Raw genomic sequence first — 18,119 nt, 5'->3', positions numbered from 1 at the left:
ACTCAGAATTTTTCTGAGAATCGCAGGCTATGATGCCATGTTACATAATCCTCCAGGTGAGACTTAATTTGACAGTAAGAATGAACTGCAGCCTATTAAACAGAATAATACAAATAGGTGTAAATACTAACACTAGGTAATTTCTAAATCTGTTACTAAATGTCAAATCATTGCTGACTTGTGTAACGTAACATTGTGTAACAAACATTGTGCATTTGTAGGCCATGACTTTTCCCAGAAAATGTATGTTCGATGGCTTTGATTTTTCATTTTGTGTTGCCCAGATAAAATCTCTTGTGGTACATGGGTTGAGATGGTGTCTGTGATAAGGTTTTGCAGGTAGGTAAATGCACTGAAAAACTAAATAGATGATTTAGAACAAATTCAAATGAGCCAAATTAGCACAGGAACAGCACAACTTTTTTTTTAGGGCCCGTAACCATAGGAAGTAACCATGAAGTACTCACTGGTTTAATTTAATGTACTGCACTAATGTATGTGTTCATTGTTAAGTTGTAGCCACACTAGATGCATGTGGACTTAGATGGTGGCGGGACTTCTTCAATGAAAAAAAGGACTACTCATGTGCTTGGATTCAGCTTGCAAATAACTTGACATTTCTACTCTTTTTCAAAAATAGACTTTTATCTCAGTGAGATAAACATCCATCCATTATCTGTTACCGCTTATCCTATTTGGGTTGGGGGGACCTGGGGCCTATCCCAGCTGTCATCTTGCGAGACGTAGGGTACACCTTGGACAGGTTGCCAGTCTATCTCAGGGCCAAAGAAAGACATACACAGAAAACCACTCACATTCATACCGTTGGGCAATTTTAGAGTCACCAATTAACCTAAAATGTATGTGTCTGAAGACAGTGGGAGAAAAGCGGAGTATCTAGTTGGCCTTGGGCGTGAACCGGTAACCTTCTCTCTGTTAGATGGCAGTGAGATAAACATTAAATAAATGAACTTTAGGCTGTGCTGCAGCTCATTCCGATAAAGAGGTGTCTTTTTACCCAGTTTTTACCACTTCAAAGATGGTGTGAAGATCAGTGTATCATCTGCATCAAGATCAGTGCTGCATGTTGCATCTAAGATCTAAACAGAAGGGTTCCACAATGAGCACATAATCTTGCCTAACAAAACCAAATAGTCTTTAACATTAACAAAAGATTGATACACCTTATTAGACTCTGTTACTGACGTCTTTGTGTGGCAAAATCTATAATGAAACAGATCTCCTTGAACCCAGACTGTTTTCAGGTCATTTCCTGTGGTTATGTGCCAGTTCTAAAAAATGCTACCACAATTAATCATTGTCAAGGTCAGAAACTTCAGAATTCGGTAAGCTGAAGGAGTAAAAGTAAAAAAAGGGGGGCGGCTACACTGTTTGAAGCGCAGACCAAAAAAGAGAAATGAAATCCTGAAAGGAAACAAGTTGACATTAACAACAGGTAAAATGTTATTGATGATGCTCTATTTTATTTCTGCCCAGTCAGGGATTCTGTGAAGAGCAAAAACCAGAAAAAGTGTGGGTCTTTTACTTTCAGTAAAGAGAGATGAGCACCAACCACGTGGCAGCTGACACCATAATTTATAAGATCCTGTGGCTTTGGTGGTAACAGAACAAGTTTTGTTTATGCGATATCACAACTCGACAACAGCAGCTCTTGTGGTACCTGTTGTATTTGAGCGACCTTTAGTTTTGTTCTTTTGCTCCTTTTAGTGGGTAATCGGAGACAAGTTTCAGATTTTGAATTCATTTGGGCTACAAACATATAATTGACATAGATCGAATTAAAGAAACAAAACTGAAGCATTGCAAACAGAGAAAGAGGAGAGAAGTTGAAAAGCAGAAGTTGACATAGTTTAATGTTTCACAGCTCGATACACACTTTGACAGGTTTCTAGTATAGAAAACAAACCAGGCGGGAGAATCCAACCAAAGCCAAACCGAATCAATTCTTCACATCTCTGATTTGCTGCAAAAATGTAACGCAATAAGCCTCTTTCACCCCGCAGCTGTATGACACTGGGTTTATTTCGATGCAATCCACCTAACTATCAGGCTATTTTGCAGAAAATATAAAAGAGATGGAGAACAACAACTATATTTCATCAGCAAAGAGAAGTGCAAACCTGAGCTGCATGGTTTCAGTACAGCTGGTTATGTTTCCCTGCTACCTTTATAACAGAGGAGAGCACAGTGTTGTGACCCCGAATTATTGTTGCACACCACCTACCATGACATGAATAAGTTATTGGAAACGTTATCTCCAGAGGAAGAAGCTGAACAGGACCAGTGTTCCCTCTGTAACCACTTGATGTCCTCAGTAGACTTCGTTTAGTCTTTGCTCAGTGGATGAACGTGCACATGCTGCATATAAAAACATTGGGGCTGGTTTCTTGTTGTCATGGTTTGGTTCACTTATCCCAGGTGTCTTCTTTGTTGGACAGTTTCCCTTTTTTTTGGCTACTCGCTTATCTATGCATGAATTCAAATGAAAAAATAAACAGATTCACTGTAGGCCTTTCTCATGGGTCACAGAAGGAAAAACTCAGGATTTTAAACGCTCTTAGACAGAAACCTATTGCCTTTACAAGCAGCTATGGGAACAGTTTATTAGAAATTGAGCAACAGCAAAACAGTAATTTCTTGATGAAATGGTCTCCTAAGGGTTTATTTGGGCCAATGTGTTTTTGTGATATGTTGGCGAGCAGCGAGATAGAACACAACAAAACAAATTATGGGCGGTAAAAGTAAAAACAAAGAAAGAAAAAAAAACAATGCAGCTTTGAACTCTCAAAGATAACAAAGAATAAAAGTGTCTCTCAAACCCGTTTAGAGACCAGGTTGCTGTCAAAAGGCTACTTACACGTGGCCACTCTCAGGGTAGTTGTTGAGGCATGCGAGAGTCTAATTTATCACACAAGAAGCTTCTCTGTTGGTTTAACCCACTCACCCCTGGTCAGGTATCACGATTTATAACCTGCTATTCATCTTCAGAGAGATGCCAACTTGTAAAATAGCATTTCGGCATGATGATTTAGAGACCGCTTGCCCCCAGGCCCGTTCCAGATAACCCTTTTTCAGTTTTACACATTATAAACATGCTATAACAGCGTGGCACAGGGTGCCATCTTAGGCACCACAGAGACTAAGAGGGGCCCTCTTTTGAGGATAAATGTACTCAAAGCAGATCCTCGGTGCCTTTCATGAGGTGTACTGTTTTCTAAACATCTGGAATTTCATAATGAAGTCACTCCTTTGACTCTTATACCACAATTAACGTATGAATCATTCTCTCCAAAGTCAACACTGTTGAAAGGGTTTATTGTTGCAGCATGGTATATTGTCCTGGTGGACTTGCATGCCTGGTAGTTTAGCCTGGGCAAATATTACTGTGCTAAATCTGTGTTTCTGCATCTCTCTGTGCAAAATCATTGCGACTACGTTTGTTCTTACATTACAAGGTCTTTACCAGATGTTGGTGAACAATGGCAATAGTGTGACTTCAGTAATGCAGACTCCCCACTTTTAATGGGAGGAAAACATTAGAAAAGAATGCTTTTCATGCAAACGCTGTTATGCGAGACTTTAGTTCATTATTCATTTTCTGCTTGGCCTGCAGACATATGGTTAATTTGAGATGCATCTATGGCCAACATATTTATATCGGACTGCTGAATATGTTGGAGCATTAAACGGCGTGAGGGACTACTTGCTTATCTCTCCCCCCATAGATTATGAATTAAAGGTCAATTAATAAAGGACACTTAATAAAGTACTTAAGAGTGTAAATGGAAATGAATCAAAAAGAGCACTGAAGTGTTGAAGCCACGATTTCTGGAGACGTGTACATCGTCTGTTGCAAGCTCAGTTAAGGCAGTTCATTCATATGTCAGTGCTTGCCAGTTATTTCCTGAATATTTTCCCTGTTGGCAGAGTGTGACCCGCCACGCCTTAACAACCCTGAGGTGGAAGTTACAGACTAAAGTATAAGATGCCTTTTCCATTTCATGGCTAGTCTCTATCAGGCTTCCCTCATTTCTCTTTCTACAACATGTTCACAGCGGGAGGAAACTATGAAATCATGCTTCTGCTTTAGAGTCTTTAGCAGCTCCTATCCTCTGTCAATCAAACGCAACCAACTGAAATGCTTTGTCAGAGTCACTTTGTTCATCTTTTGTTTGTTCAGTAACTGTGGACGAAGTACATTTACTTAAGTACTGTACTTAAGAACAATTTTCAGGCACTTGTACTTTGCTTAAGGATTCCATTTGATGCTACTTTAACATTTGCTTTCTGTACCGTTCAGATATACTATAATGCGTGTCTTTACTTTTAAAGTGCTTTGCAGCCATTGAACTTAGATCACCTCCAGTTTTACCAACTGCAACATAAACGCACATTAATGTGTCAATCATTTTCCTTTATTAACACATTAGAGTAAATCCGTCTGAAAAGAGGCAGTGCAGTCCCACAGGATCTTAGCTCTGTCATTTGCCACCACCTTTGGAGGTGTGTCCCATTTTGACTTTGGGACTTCCAGCCCTTACTCGGCACAGAGGTTTCCGTACACTACGCCAGCCACTTGGTTATGGGGTTCCATGGATGCCCTGCCTGCTAGCATCTTGCACCCTGCTGTCATGTGCTGGATTGGGGCTTCTTTGCACAGCCTGCACCTGGAGACCTTTCTGGTTTGGTAGACCCCAGCCTTTATTGATCTTGTACTTAGAGCCTGCTCCAGTGCTGCTATGATTACTGCCTCTGAGCTGTCTTTCAGTCCAGCCTTGTCAAGCCACTGGTAGGATTGTTTGACATCAGCCACTTCTTCTACCGTGCAGGGGTTTGTCCTTCCATGAGGATTTCTGCTCTACCTTCTCTTTCTCCTCTGGTTTCTGTTGCCCCAGGAATTCAGTAAGCACATCATCAAATGGGGCCATCTTCCTGATGTATTCATGGGTCTTTGTTGATACATCCTGGATAGTGGCTCTGGTGCTCACTAATCCTCAGCCTCCTTCCTTCCACTTAGTGTCCAGTGGAATGCTGGATGCTGGATTTGGGTTGAAAGCCTCCATGCATTGTAAGGAGCTTCCTTATCTTAATTTCAGTGCCCTCTTTCTCCTCTTTTGGCCAGCTCATTATGCCAGCAGGGTACCTGATGGTGTTAATCGGCTTGTCTTTGGTCTTTTATCTATCACAGCTGTGAATGAAATGTGAATGTACAGTACTATCAAACCAAACTCAAGGTCACAAAAGGGACCATATAGCGAAAAACTTCTGACTTGTTGATACGTTTTTGTCCCTGCTATGTTGAGTCAATGCACATGGTATTTCCCAGATCTCCAGGGTCACTAAAACAGGGAAATGTCTCCGTTTCAACATTTGATATATGGTAATTATAGGTTTCAGATGAAATGAAATGACTGGTTTTACCACTGATCCTGTCTGTTCCATTCAGTCAAAGACAACATTAGTCATATCCATTCACTGCACATAAAGCTGAATAATCCCAGCTGACCTGCTCATGGTGCTCTCATTGACCAGGGAAGAGATTCATTGGTGACCTCCTGATTGGGTTAGTGACAATGATGATTCAGTACCATCACATAACTTTAGAGTCAGTGTTAAAGAGTAATTCATACATGTAATGAGCACTTCAACATAGAAGAAAAATGCTGCTAGCTGGTAAACAAGGAGGTAATAAAAAAAGCAGCATCTGAAATACTTTGCAAATATTTGAAGAAGAAGAAAATGCATTTAGTGTGTCTACGAGAGCCTAAGGATACACATAATGTGCCTTGTTGAGTAATAAATGCAAACATGTTTTTGGTTTGTTGACAACAGAATTCCACAGGGCATCAGTAATCTGTACTGAAGCCATAACAGGAAAGCTTATCAGTGTTAAACCTCTACAAGTCACTACAAGCAGCTGCAGGTAGAGATGACTCAGCAGCTTGACACTGTTTGATAGGAGCTGGCGCACATCCAATGAAGATTAACAGTAAGTTAAGTTTTTAACTGAGCAGCTCTAAATACTGCGAGGCAAGAATAGCAATGGCATAGTAAGAAAATAAAAGCAGAATTGCTGCCTTTTGCTTGTTTGCCTGCACTAACCGGTCAAAATGCAGCTTGAACACATCTCCGTCTGCACCCCATTCTAATCAGTTCATCCATGAGCCCATGTGACGTTTGTGCCAGGTGCAATAAAATTCTCTCCAGGTGTTTTTGAGTTATTGCAACGAAAATGAGACAGATGTGTGACCTTGTCCTTTGATGACCAAAATCTAATCAGCTCATGCTTAAGCCTAAGTGGACATTTGTGCCAAATTTGAAGAAGGTGTTCTGGAGATACTCATAAGAATGAGGTGAACAGACAGGTGGATGCAGAACCCAAAAATATAATGCCTCTGGCCACGGTTGTCACAGGTGCCTAGGCGTAATAGAACCTGTCCTCTTTACAATGTTGCTTCCTCACCCATTCACACACACACTCACACACCTATGATGACAGCTGTCATGCAAGGGGCTCACCTGACCTGACCCACATGGAGCAACTTAGGGGGACACTTTGACACACAGTCAGGAGGGACTGGGAGTCGAACCAGTGACCCTGTAGTGCATGGATGACCTCCGTAACAAATGAGCTACAGTACCTTTAATAGCTGAGTATGTGGATGGGAAACCAGTGAGGGATGTTCTACTTTTCTAGAGCTGTTTTCTTGATCCTTAGTGCCTCATATTACATTTTAACATATTATTGTATTTTGTTTAACGTATTAGGTGAATTCACCTAATAAAGGCCTTTGTATGTATTTTAATGTCTCCTGATGAATTTGGTGCTCTCAGGTTCTCATCTCTCAATCTATCGAGATAAAACCAGTGAATCATGATGTTGATTATCATGTCCAGAAAGCATTTTCTTTAACAAGGCATAACACCTTTAGTAGACAGGTTGGCGTCACAATGAGTGTCAAGTCGACTCCTCCCTATTAGCTAGTGCATTTCAGGTCTCGAGGAGAGCTGATTAGGGGTCCTGGTGGTGAGGGGATTATTGCGCTGGGTCAGACTGTACCCTGCTGGTGCCCACTGAGGAATGCAGGCAAATCAACCAGCGAGCTTATCACTGAGCCAGTCGGTTGGTCACGCACTGAGTCAACCCATCTGCCAGTCAGTCATCTGCCAGCTCAGCCAGAGATTAGCTTGGCTTTTTATCAACACGTACTCTGTAGGATCTGTATGTTCTTCTCAACCACTGCCCCCCCCCCCCCCCCACACACACACACACACACACACACACAGGTATTCTACACAATTGTATATTATCTAGGAGACATGAAGATAATTTAGCTCAGCCCAAATCCATGGACCTGTTTTGTCTATATATCAGAAAAAGATGTGTTCTGTTTTGGCAATTGTAGTTAACAGCCCTGGCAAAAGAGTTTGGAAAGTTTCCCCAGTGGGTGAGGGGTCAAATGTAGCACTCAGGTGGAAAGCGCTTTGAAAGTTGTGAGTTGCTAGGTACTAAAGGAGTGAGGAGGAAAAAGAGCACACAGTCACCTCCATGTAACATACAGTGAGTCCCTTTAGTGACTAAACCATAGTAGTTAGATGCACCGTCTACATGTATTGTAATATTTAAATAGGATTAACAGTGTCTTATTCATACTACATAAAACATACTATAGTCATATTGGAATGATGAACAACACAGACCTCATTCCATTTTCCACCCAGGCTTTAACTGACAAGACCCGTGTCTGCGTAAATATGTAAACACTCTTTGTGAATTCACATTCAAATATTGTGAGAGCTTTTCCTGCCCTCTGTATTGTTTCCTGGAATATGAAAATATTAGTACACACACACATTATAGCCTACATGACAGAATGCAGACTCTGGTAACATTTAGGCTATACTCTGGCTTATGTATTTAAAGGTGCATGAATTGTTTCTTTTGGTGGACCCCAACACTGACTTCACGTTTTATATGAATGTGACATCCCTGTGGTCTCTACCAAACTCAAATACAAGTGTCTTCTATGCAGAGATGCTAAGTATAAGAACACAGGAGAACATATACCTAAGTACTGTACTTTTTACTTGAGTATTTGCATTTTAGGCAACTTTCACTTTAATTTCACTACATTCATTTTAAACCTTTAGTAAATGGGAAACTTTTGCAGGATTTTTTAAAATACAAAATCAAATTAACTAACACATTATTGTGTATTACTATGCATTAACAAGCTGTCAGGTAACTTTGGCTCTTGTTTTAAAAATATTTGCTATAGATTTTTCTTTGACATAACTTTCACCTTTGACATTACAAATCTGGAACAGTTTTTTTATTCTTTTTGTTATGTTAACAGATCAAATTCAGTACTATTTAAAATGCATTGCTGTATTAGTTGAGTAAATCAACTTGATTTGGAAGTGGTATTTGTATTTGTATTAAAGTATGTTTTTGTTAATACCTTTTCTGCCCATTAACTTGATTATTGAGATTGTGTACTTCTACCAGCTCTACTTCTATCTAGATCTGAGGAGTATGTCTTGTACAGTAGTTTTCTGTGCTTATACAGTGCACATCTGTATCTTTGCAGATTACAAGAGCTATGGAAACTTCTATTATGCAGTTGGTCCTGACAGGGTTAAATCTTCACACTTAACAGGTAAAAGGGGGAATGTAAATAGCAGATCAAGGGGAATGTTCAGGACATAACTAAGACTATTTTGAATAATCTGAAGCTCACTGACTATAGTACCACTGACAAAGGACCCCCTGAGAGGGCAATTACTACAAATGAGGTCAATCTGTTTTGTGCCAAGTTTGATGTGCACAAGTTTTCCATGCACAGTTTCAGAAAAAAAAAAAAAATTCATGTCCTTACAAAGACATGAACCTAAATGTAAACTGTTATTACTTGAAAGGTTAGCAGGCGTGAGCGTTCTCCAAAATCATGATGTTAATGTGGTTTCCTTTTTCAAATATTTGTTTAATGTGGATATGAAATGTCCTCACTGCCCTGCATCTGAGACTGGTTTAAGATGAGGGTTGGCCAATACGTGGCTATTATGCATGTATACACGTTTAGCCGTTAGTGCTGGCTACTTTAGCTTCTATACTGAAACAAACCAGACTTTTAAGCCACTAAACTCATTTAGGTTAGGTGGTCTTTTTTTTTTTTTTTTTTGACAATCCAGTTTCTCTATAAGTCAGAGGAAGTTCTTATCAAAGCTTTCTTTTTGATGCTGGATTAGGTATTGATGTGAGCTTGCGGGTTTGCAGGAAAACCCAAACAATGAGTCTAAGGCCAAAAAGGTACTGTAGAGCTGAGGGGACCAAGGTAATATAGCTACTTAAAATGACACTAAAAGTCAATCAATCAATTAATAAATAGCCTATCTATTCTCAATATAAAGACTAAAAGAACACTGAAATAAACATTGCTTGCTTTGAAACTAACTAAAACTAAATTCAAGTTTAAAACAAACATTTAAACAATAAATAAAAAAACAAAACAAAAAAACAAAGGACTTTTTTTTGAGACCTTGTTCCACCAAAACAAGTTAAACAAACAAACAAATAATTTGAAGTGGGGGAATAAATAATACTTACTAAAAAAGACACTGGAGGTGAAATGTGGAAGCAAGTGACAATTCTGAGGGTTTGTCTCTCCAAACCTCTTAAACACACAATCTAATAAAAGCGCATTTATTAGCTCGGCTGTAAATTATCCACCTACGATCCTCATGAACTCTTTGTCAAATTGCAATCATTGCACTTGACCTGACATTTCCTGTTGCGCCACCACCAGGATACACTTTACAGGTTCCATTGCTGCAGCAGTACACAGACAGTGTAAATCAACAGTACTTTAAGTACCATGTTAATTGCAGACTTAACTTTACCAGCGTATGGTTTGGGGGTTGGCCACTTTTTCACGCTGGTTTACATGTGCTGCAGCTGCTTGTGCAAACACCTGCACTGTAAACTCAGTGGATTTGTGTGCAAGAGCTCAAACCATTCATGGGAAGCCATCTCATGACATTTCCCACCCACTGGGGGTGACAAGCCATCGTAACACTCCTTTTGGGTCCCAGGATGCGAAAACTATTTTCCCTCAGCAGGACACCGCTTCTTTCTTTCATCCACCTCGCTCTGGAAATGAGAATGACGTTCCATTAGTGAGGGGAAAGAATTCCCCGCCTTGGCAAGTGAGACGTGCAATGCAGAGAGCCAATTGTCTAAATGAAATTCCAGTATGTGATGAGTGGGAAGTGAGAGGCTTGCTGGGTAGCCAGGCTTACGCAGCTGCAGGCTTGTGCTCTGTCCAAATCCTGACAGCCACAGTCCTCTCCAGTATCCTCGAAGCTCAGAAGTACACTTGATAGAGATTCAGATGTACAAGGATAGATGCTTCAGTCTCAGTTGGGCTATTATGTGCATGTTCTGTTCTTTTGTCTGTCTACATTTGGCTCCATACACTTTCAGCACTTTAACATAATCAGACTTCCCATCTCTCTCCAAGGCAAACCTTTGGATCTTTGGTTGTTGTTGGTGAAGGGAAGGGAAACTGTGCCGCTAATATTGGAACAACCAGAGGAAGAGTGTGTATTCATGTTTGCATCTCTAAGGACTAGAGCGATTAGTTGGAAGTAAGGTGGGGTGATAATGTCTTTTTCTGCCCGGCTGGAAGATTAAGGCTCTTTCATCTGCGCAGTCACTGGAAACCTCATTTCCTGGTCCAGTTGTCTTTCCAGAACCTCCATCCAGGTTGCCAGCACTGTCTCTACAGGGGGAAGTATAGAGGACAGATGGAGAGATGTGGATGGAGGAAAAAAGTGGGAGGATGTAGCTCAAGATGGATCAAAGCCAACATAAACCTGATAAACTTATGTCATGTTTTAAGTGAGTACTGAGTACTGTCGAAATGCAGGATCTAGGTTTGGGTTGGGGGGGGGCGGTTAAATGCATCACCAATGTCAGCGGTATTCATCCTGAGCACCATGAATCTTGGTATCATATTTCATTTAAGGTTGTTGCTGGGTGATTTCAGTCAAAAAAACTGTAAACGCCACAAATCCAGCTGTCAGTCTAACTGCGGACTCCTGTCGCCTTCTCTCATGTGTCCTGTATTGTATTGCAAAACAGCGTTTCGTAATAAGCAAAAGGCCCTAATGCTTGAGCCTGGCCAGAGCAATAATGAGCTGACAACAGGTCACATCTTCAAGACTCATCTCATCTTCAGTATTGGGATTGTGCCCAACACAGGAGCTGACAAAGAACAGCCACTAACATGTTACACTGTTATTCAAATGTGGCTTATTTATTCATTATTACTGGTTGACAGGCATACATTGCAGTGCAAACCATTCTTTGGCAAACATACAATACAAGTGTCATGATAGGTTCTACTGTATCCACATTGACCACTGGTTAAGGCACAGTGTAGGAACAGCGTGTTCTGTCTTTAAAGAGCAGTGCATTGTATTGATACTTGAAAAGAGAGAGAACCAAGATGAAAATGGAAAAAATCAAAAGGAACTAATACAGATACAGATATATGAATACGACTGATATCCACAGCCAAATGCTTCTAGCCTGTTATGGTGAGAGATAGAGATTCAAGCCATCATTCATTCACCAAGAAAATATAGCAGAATTCAGAGCGCATGATGTTACTTATATATGTTGGAGACGCCACTGTCAGAACCAAGTGAAGGACACCTGTGAAGGACATAGGTTTACACCTGTAAACACACAGTGAGCTGTAAAAGTCTGTCCAGTATATTTAAACATGTGATATGATAATTTACCAGTGTGACTGCCATCCCTGTAAACCCTCTGGAAACCTGAATGGAATATTATGTAGAGTATTATTTCTGTTTAGTGACAGATGCTTGCTCAGGACGTTACCACATCAAGGAAACAATGGAAGGGAACACAGCAGCTGTAGCCACCGTTACACAATTAGCAGCAAAGCAAAACAGGAAAACAAAAAACATGACTCGTGGTACATTAAGCGAGACAGTGCATGTGGTACAGTACATGTGGAAGACCAGCTGACAATAGTCAGTCAGTAAAATAAATCTATCTTACAATAGTAAAATGTTAGCTTGACACTGTATCCTCATCATCAGCGCCCTTCCCCCCCAACATTACCCTTGCTTCCCCTCTCATATGGCTTCCATTACAGTGGAATGAGGGTCAGAGAGCTAGAGAAGCCTGCACAACACACATGCTCTGCTGAATGACGTCACCTCAGTCTCTAAACCTTTAACACAGCAAAGAGCAGAAACATGAGCAGAGCCAGCATTCCTCAACTCGATCAATACTGAAGATGCTTTGCACAGGGGGAAACAATCAGAACCCAACACACGAGTCAAGACTTCAATAGGGAAAAGGTGGAGACAAAGGGAATGCTTGACAAAGGAATGCATGCAAATGTGTTCTCGTGTAAACTGGAGCTAGAGGGCTGCAGGTTCACAATGGCAGAGATGCAGTCAATAGAAATAATAGCAGTCCTTCAATGGTGTGTTGTCTGTGGACTAAGAACTGAGCCGGTCTAAAGGAGAATACTGCTGTGGTAGTTAGCAGTACAAAAGGCTGAACCATGACCTCATTACAACATTCATACACAGTTTCATAGAGAGACAAGTAGTATTTGTGAAATTTAGACGTTACTAAATCATTCATTTGGCTTTAGAACGCTGAGCACAATACTGGGACAGAGTTCACAAAATTTCAGCGGGGAAAGAATATTCTTTCACTGCTTTCTGAACGCAAAATGAAGCAGGGAGAGGAGCACAACCATGCAAGAGCCGGACTGAGATTCCTGCAATGGGAATAAGCACATGGCCCCAATCACTCAAGTTTAGGACAGGCCAGCGGAGACAATAAGTAAGTTAACTAACTAACTTGTCCATGGACAGAGGAACAGTAATCAGTAGACATATTTTGCATTAGAATTTGAAGGGCTTCACATTATCTTCACATGTAGGCATTTTATACAAAAGGGAAGAAGGAAAATACATATTCATAACATGATATAAAAGCACAGTGGAATAAAAGATAAAGCAACTCTAGTCTTTTAGTTTGAATAAAACAATCCTCTTAATTGTGATTTATCATTAAAATGCATATACTGAGCGTATATAAATGTCTTTACGTACAAAAGAAAATACTTTGAAGGTTTGTATTTAGTGATTAAGTCATTCATAAAAAGGGTGGGATAGCACCAGTTGTCGGCATCTCTAACCTGAGAAAATCTTGTGAGACAACAAAATGGCTGCCGCCTTTCAATCTATTTCCCTTTCCGGCCTGTCGACAGCGACTGACCCTGCATTTTGTCACCAAGTGTTAGCTGCAGGAGAGCAACCACAGTGGCTGTTTGTTATACTTAAGTGGACTCCAAGTCAGAAAAGGTTTCTTGGTCTGGTTTAAAATCCACTCATTCATTCATCCATCCACCCATCAGCTCAGAAAAAACTCCATTTAGTGACTGCTGGCTTGTCGCCCCCCCCCCCCACCACTCAAAGAAGGTAGCCCCTCATCTCATTGAAGAAACATCAAAATACAAGGTGAAACGAAACAAACACTGAGGCTGTTGGGTCTATCAAGGTGATTAGCACCTTTAAGAGTCTTATCCTTATTTCAGGATGTCTGTGTCAGTCTGTGTGACTTTCAGACACTACAGTTGTTTGTCAGGGGGTCCTGAGGGTTAGTCGTGGAGGGTGTCTGCTTGCTGCTTGCCTGCTTGCTCCAGGCACACTGGGCAGCAGGTGCTTTTTAGTTTGATGGGTCGTTCACACTCGGTTGGTGGGCAGGACTCCACAACACAGGTCACCTGGGCTTCCTGGTGGGGAAGGCAAACAAGGGGTTAAATGTCGTGTTACACGAAAGAGGGAATATTTATGACCGCAGCAGGTCAGTGGTTCTCAATACTGGTCTTCATGGACCCTAGGTCTGCTTATTTTCCAACCAACCCTGTCCTACCCACTGCTGATTGCCGGGCTCAGGTGTGTTCAGTCAGTCTGAAGATGGAAGTTAACTTTGTCTTCCCCCACTCCCCTTCTTATCTGACAAGAAAACTTCTGATTGACTGAAGAGACCTGATAAGCAGTGCGTAGTTGGAAACAGAGCAGAGCAGGGGTCCTAGAGGACCAGGATTGAAAACCACTGCTCCAGGTCACCCTGACAATGAGAGAAAAAACAGCTTTTAGGTATAGTACTGCCAACACTTAAAGAAAATGGCACGGAGGAGTAATAGTTTATATTTCATTAGACCACAGTAATTGCCACTGAAGCCAAACACAACAAGAAAACACTTTATTTTACAGCAACAGCTAAGCTCTTTCCCAGACAAGCCTTCTCATTGCCTAGCAAATTCAATTACTACCAAAATCCTCCAATTACAGGGGGCGGCATGGAAGATGGAAACAGAATAAAAACTCCAAAGAGAGAGTTGAAAAACAAAAGAGAAACTCACAGGTGTAGTATCAGAGGTGTTGGACAAAATAAACATAAGTGAGTGAGAGAAACACAGGACTGAAGAAGAAGATCTGAAGCAATCAATTTTGGCACAGAGAGGCATTACCTCTGCCAGCAGTTGCCACTGAAAAAGGGCCAGAGATAAAGAATGAAAGGCAGAGAAGTGGCGGCTGCACACAAACACTGTGTGGGGAGATAATGGTGCCAGAAGGAGGCTTGCTGCCAAGAGCTGGTGGAAGAGGAGCAATACTTAAACCAGACAGAAAGTGGAGCATTAAAACTGATGGACTGATAGTCTGTTGTCGAAAAAGTCCCATAGAGAGCCTCAAACATAATCAGCCTCTGAGAGTGTGAAGAATGAGGGGATTCGGTACTGTGTGGTGTGTAAGCCATTTGTACTGCATATTGATTTATATCACGAACATACTCTGCATTCACATATGGTGCAGGAGTCCTTCTTCCACCGCTCTCCATCTGTTCGCTCACGTCCCTCGCTATCAGTGCAGTCAGTCTTGCTCAGACGGGCTTCAAGTCTTTTAATCTACAGACAGACAAGGACACAAACATTTACTGAGAAAGAATGGATGTTTGTGGTTACACTAACACACAAGTCTCTATCTCCGGAACAAGTATTTTGAAATACGATGTACAAATAAACGAGAACATTCAGCCTGTACTTTACGTACAAAATGTACAATATGAACTGTGATAGATAGTGTGACAAACTCAACAAAATCTCAACCCAAACACACTCCTTATTAACAATCCAGCATTTCCAAAAACACTGGACATTTTATACTTTGCTGCTCTGCATTTAAAACCCTACAGCTGACTGGAGGACAAGGTCAGGATCCTGGGCCCCATCCTGTGGAATTAACTGTACTGCTGACATGCTAATGAAAAACATTTCTCTATGTATGGGGTTCTGACTGACTTTGTGTAACCCTACAGTTTTTCTTAAACCGATATAGAAGGCTTGCACACAGCATGTGCAAAAGGCAACTCGGGACAAGAAGACATGACGCAGAGATGTTAAATTAACTGGTGGAGGGAGAGGAATTGGAGGTTCAGAACATAAAGAATATTTTCAAATAAACCCAGTTCCTGCACTTTGAAGATTCCATCTACAATAAGAAGTGTGTGTTGACCTTCTCACTTAAGGAAATGATCATAGCAATGTAGCATCATTAACATTTTGTGTTATGTTCACAAAACCGAACTTTTTTCTCTGCTCAGTAAACAGCCATTATGTACAGACAGACACGGACAGTGACTGCTGTTGAATGTGTTGTGCAGGTACCAGCTTTTCTTTAGTAGGATGCTTAAATTACCATCAGAGACTGTCTCTCTGCATTCTGCAACCTAATGCACAGACACAAATATGTTTTAAGGCATGTAGAGTACCAGGCCATAAAAGGGCAACAAAGGCACAGAATTTAATCTGTGTCTGTGTGAGTGTAAATACAGACACACACCTGCTTCCGTAAACTTGTGATTGTCTTCTGCATGTCGGATACAAAATCCTGGAAGTCGACTGAGGGTTCAGTGCTTTTTATGGAGGTCAGAGTAACATTTACAAGAGTTGCCACAGGTTTCTCCACTGGGCTGAAAGACAAATGCACAGATACACAATTAGGTTTGGTTACAGGCTGCTCCAAATGCACACTATGTAACACTATAGAGTTTCTGAATTCCCAGTGGAATTTAAAACCACAAAAAGCTGCATTAAAGCCCCCAAAACAATAGCTTCAGTAAAAAAATGTGTTCTGAGAGTTTTAAGAATAAAATAGTCCCACATTGACATCATAATAACTTTTTAAAGGTTTGGCATCTTTTTTAACTTACTGGCCAATTCTACTGTTTTCTAGTGATGATTGTTTGGTGTTTTCCTGGGTTTTTTGCACACAACTTATTTCTGATATTTGCCATGTGGTGTTACCTGTTCTCCTGGCTGCTGCTGGCAGGTTTATCCTCTCTGTAGCTGTGCTCAACTGATCTACGTCCCCTAAAGTGGTATGACAGGGCATTGAACTGACCCTTGGTTCTGCAGTCTGATGGGTCAAAGACAACACAATGCACTGCAGTTAACTAACATAAGAAAACAACAAGTAGAGAGGCTGACAGGGAAGAGTCTTTACAAACATTACTACATATCTCCTCAAGTGTTAGTGTCAAGAGATTAACAAACACAGCTGCAGGGATAAATTGAGTGTAATTTAATTTATACACAAACAGAAATACAGCCAATCAACATCAGCATACATTAAACAGGGAACTGTTGATCCTGATGCCCACGTTCTTTGTGCTGGTTAAATATATTAGCTCAGTTTTCCTCTCTCACTGTCTCCAGATTAAAGAGAATAAAAGACACAAAAACAAGGAGCCTAGGGACATGCTGAGTATCAGAGTGTTGAGAACCAGGCCATTATAATACTAAGGAAAGACAAAGAAATGCCATCTCATGCTGCAGTTAAAAGGGCCGTATGCTTATCTGTAAAGTTTAAACTTTGGCGCTAAGCTCAGACTCAAAGACTATCTAAAGACAATAAGACTATCTCATGCTGATATTTATACATGGACACAGATGCTGTGCATGAGACAAAGAGACAGAAAAACAGACGTGCACGCCCACAGACACCCCTATCTGCATTTAAAGTATTCATTACTGCATCACATGTGAGATTAAATATCTATACTCGTTCCACTACATCTCTAATCAAGGCTGCATTACATGTTACAATGATAATACATTTTATAATATGAAAATAGTGAGACTGGAATCGCTTATCTAAACCAGGTGCAGGCAGTTCATAGTGTTTGACATATTGGCAAAGCTAAAAGTGTTTTATTCTTAAAATTACAGCAAATCCTACTATAACATGAGTAGTGGAAAAAAATCAAAGTGAAATCAGATCATATAGAATAAATGACTTCAACCCTTTATAATTTTAGCTTACAAGTGATCAGCAGAAAAAGGAACCTGTTTTGCTGCTGCTGATAAGGAAAGAACTTGTGTACTAGCTAAACATCCATTTTTATTGTGTTAGATTTAGGTTTAAGTTTACATCCTCTTCCATTAAAATGGCACATAGGGGAAGCAGACTTAACCCTAAAACATGATTATCATACACCTTTAGCTAGTACACAAGTTTCATCATCAAAAGTAACAATTAAGCAGGAATCATCTGTTCCATGTTTTACAGAGTTAGGCAATATTTACATAAAGTGATATCTATTTCATAAGGACCATAATAAGAGAAGTGCATTTAAATAAGCTGCAAAAATCAAAACAAACAAACAAACAAAAAAAGTTGATATTTTAAATTGCAGCATTTAAACTAGTGGTTATTGTGAAGCCGGGCAAAGAGAAACAAAGGTGAGGATACTGTATGGCTTTAATTTTACAAAAAGGCTCAAATCATGGAGCAGTGTCAGCAATTCAGTGAGATGTCTGACCAACTTCCTGTGCTGCAAAACTATGTGTATATGTGCTCTAACACTGAGGCACGGGTTGGGATGCGGAAGGTTTGAATCCCACCCCACAAGGTGTAGCCCAGCCACCAAGGGCCACCTTAGTACCGGTCCCGAGCCCAGAAAAAATGGGAGGGTCACAACA

General features: G+C 40.7%; 1 protein-coding gene across 3 annotated transcripts in view; it reads right to left on the bottom strand.

Annotated features, from left to right (window-relative positions):
* Positions 1-11,312: 11,312 nt before the first annotated feature.
* Positions 11,313-18,119, bottom strand: part of LOC137101243 (peroxidasin) — a 43,563-nt gene continuing 36,756 nt past the window's right edge. For 2 of the 3 annotated variants that reach the window (XM_067479400.1, XM_067479402.1), the window contains 4 exons: positions 16,443-16,554; positions 15,979-16,108; positions 14,931-15,044; positions 11,313-13,868 (listed from right to left, as the gene is read on the bottom strand). In XM_067479400.1, coding sequence (XP_067335501.1) covers positions 13,734-13,868; positions 14,931-15,044; positions 15,979-16,108; positions 16,443-16,554 — 491 coding nt within the window. In that variant the 3' untranslated portion in view covers positions 11,313-13,733. Of the gene's footprint in view, positions 13,869-14,930; positions 15,045-15,834; positions 15,866-15,978; positions 16,109-16,442; positions 16,555-18,119 lie in introns of those variants that run through there. The other variant, XM_067479401.1, reaches the window with a different exon arrangement.

This window comes from Channa argus, chromosome 16, assembly GCF_033026475.1.
Source record: "Channa argus isolate prfri chromosome 16, Channa argus male v1.0, whole genome shotgun sequence".
In the NCBI taxonomy this organism is placed as follows: Eukaryota; Metazoa; Chordata; class Actinopteri; order Anabantiformes; family Channidae; genus Channa; species Channa argus.
Note: the sequence above shows the minus strand (reverse complement) of the source record. Positions and strands in the feature narration are given on the sequence as shown.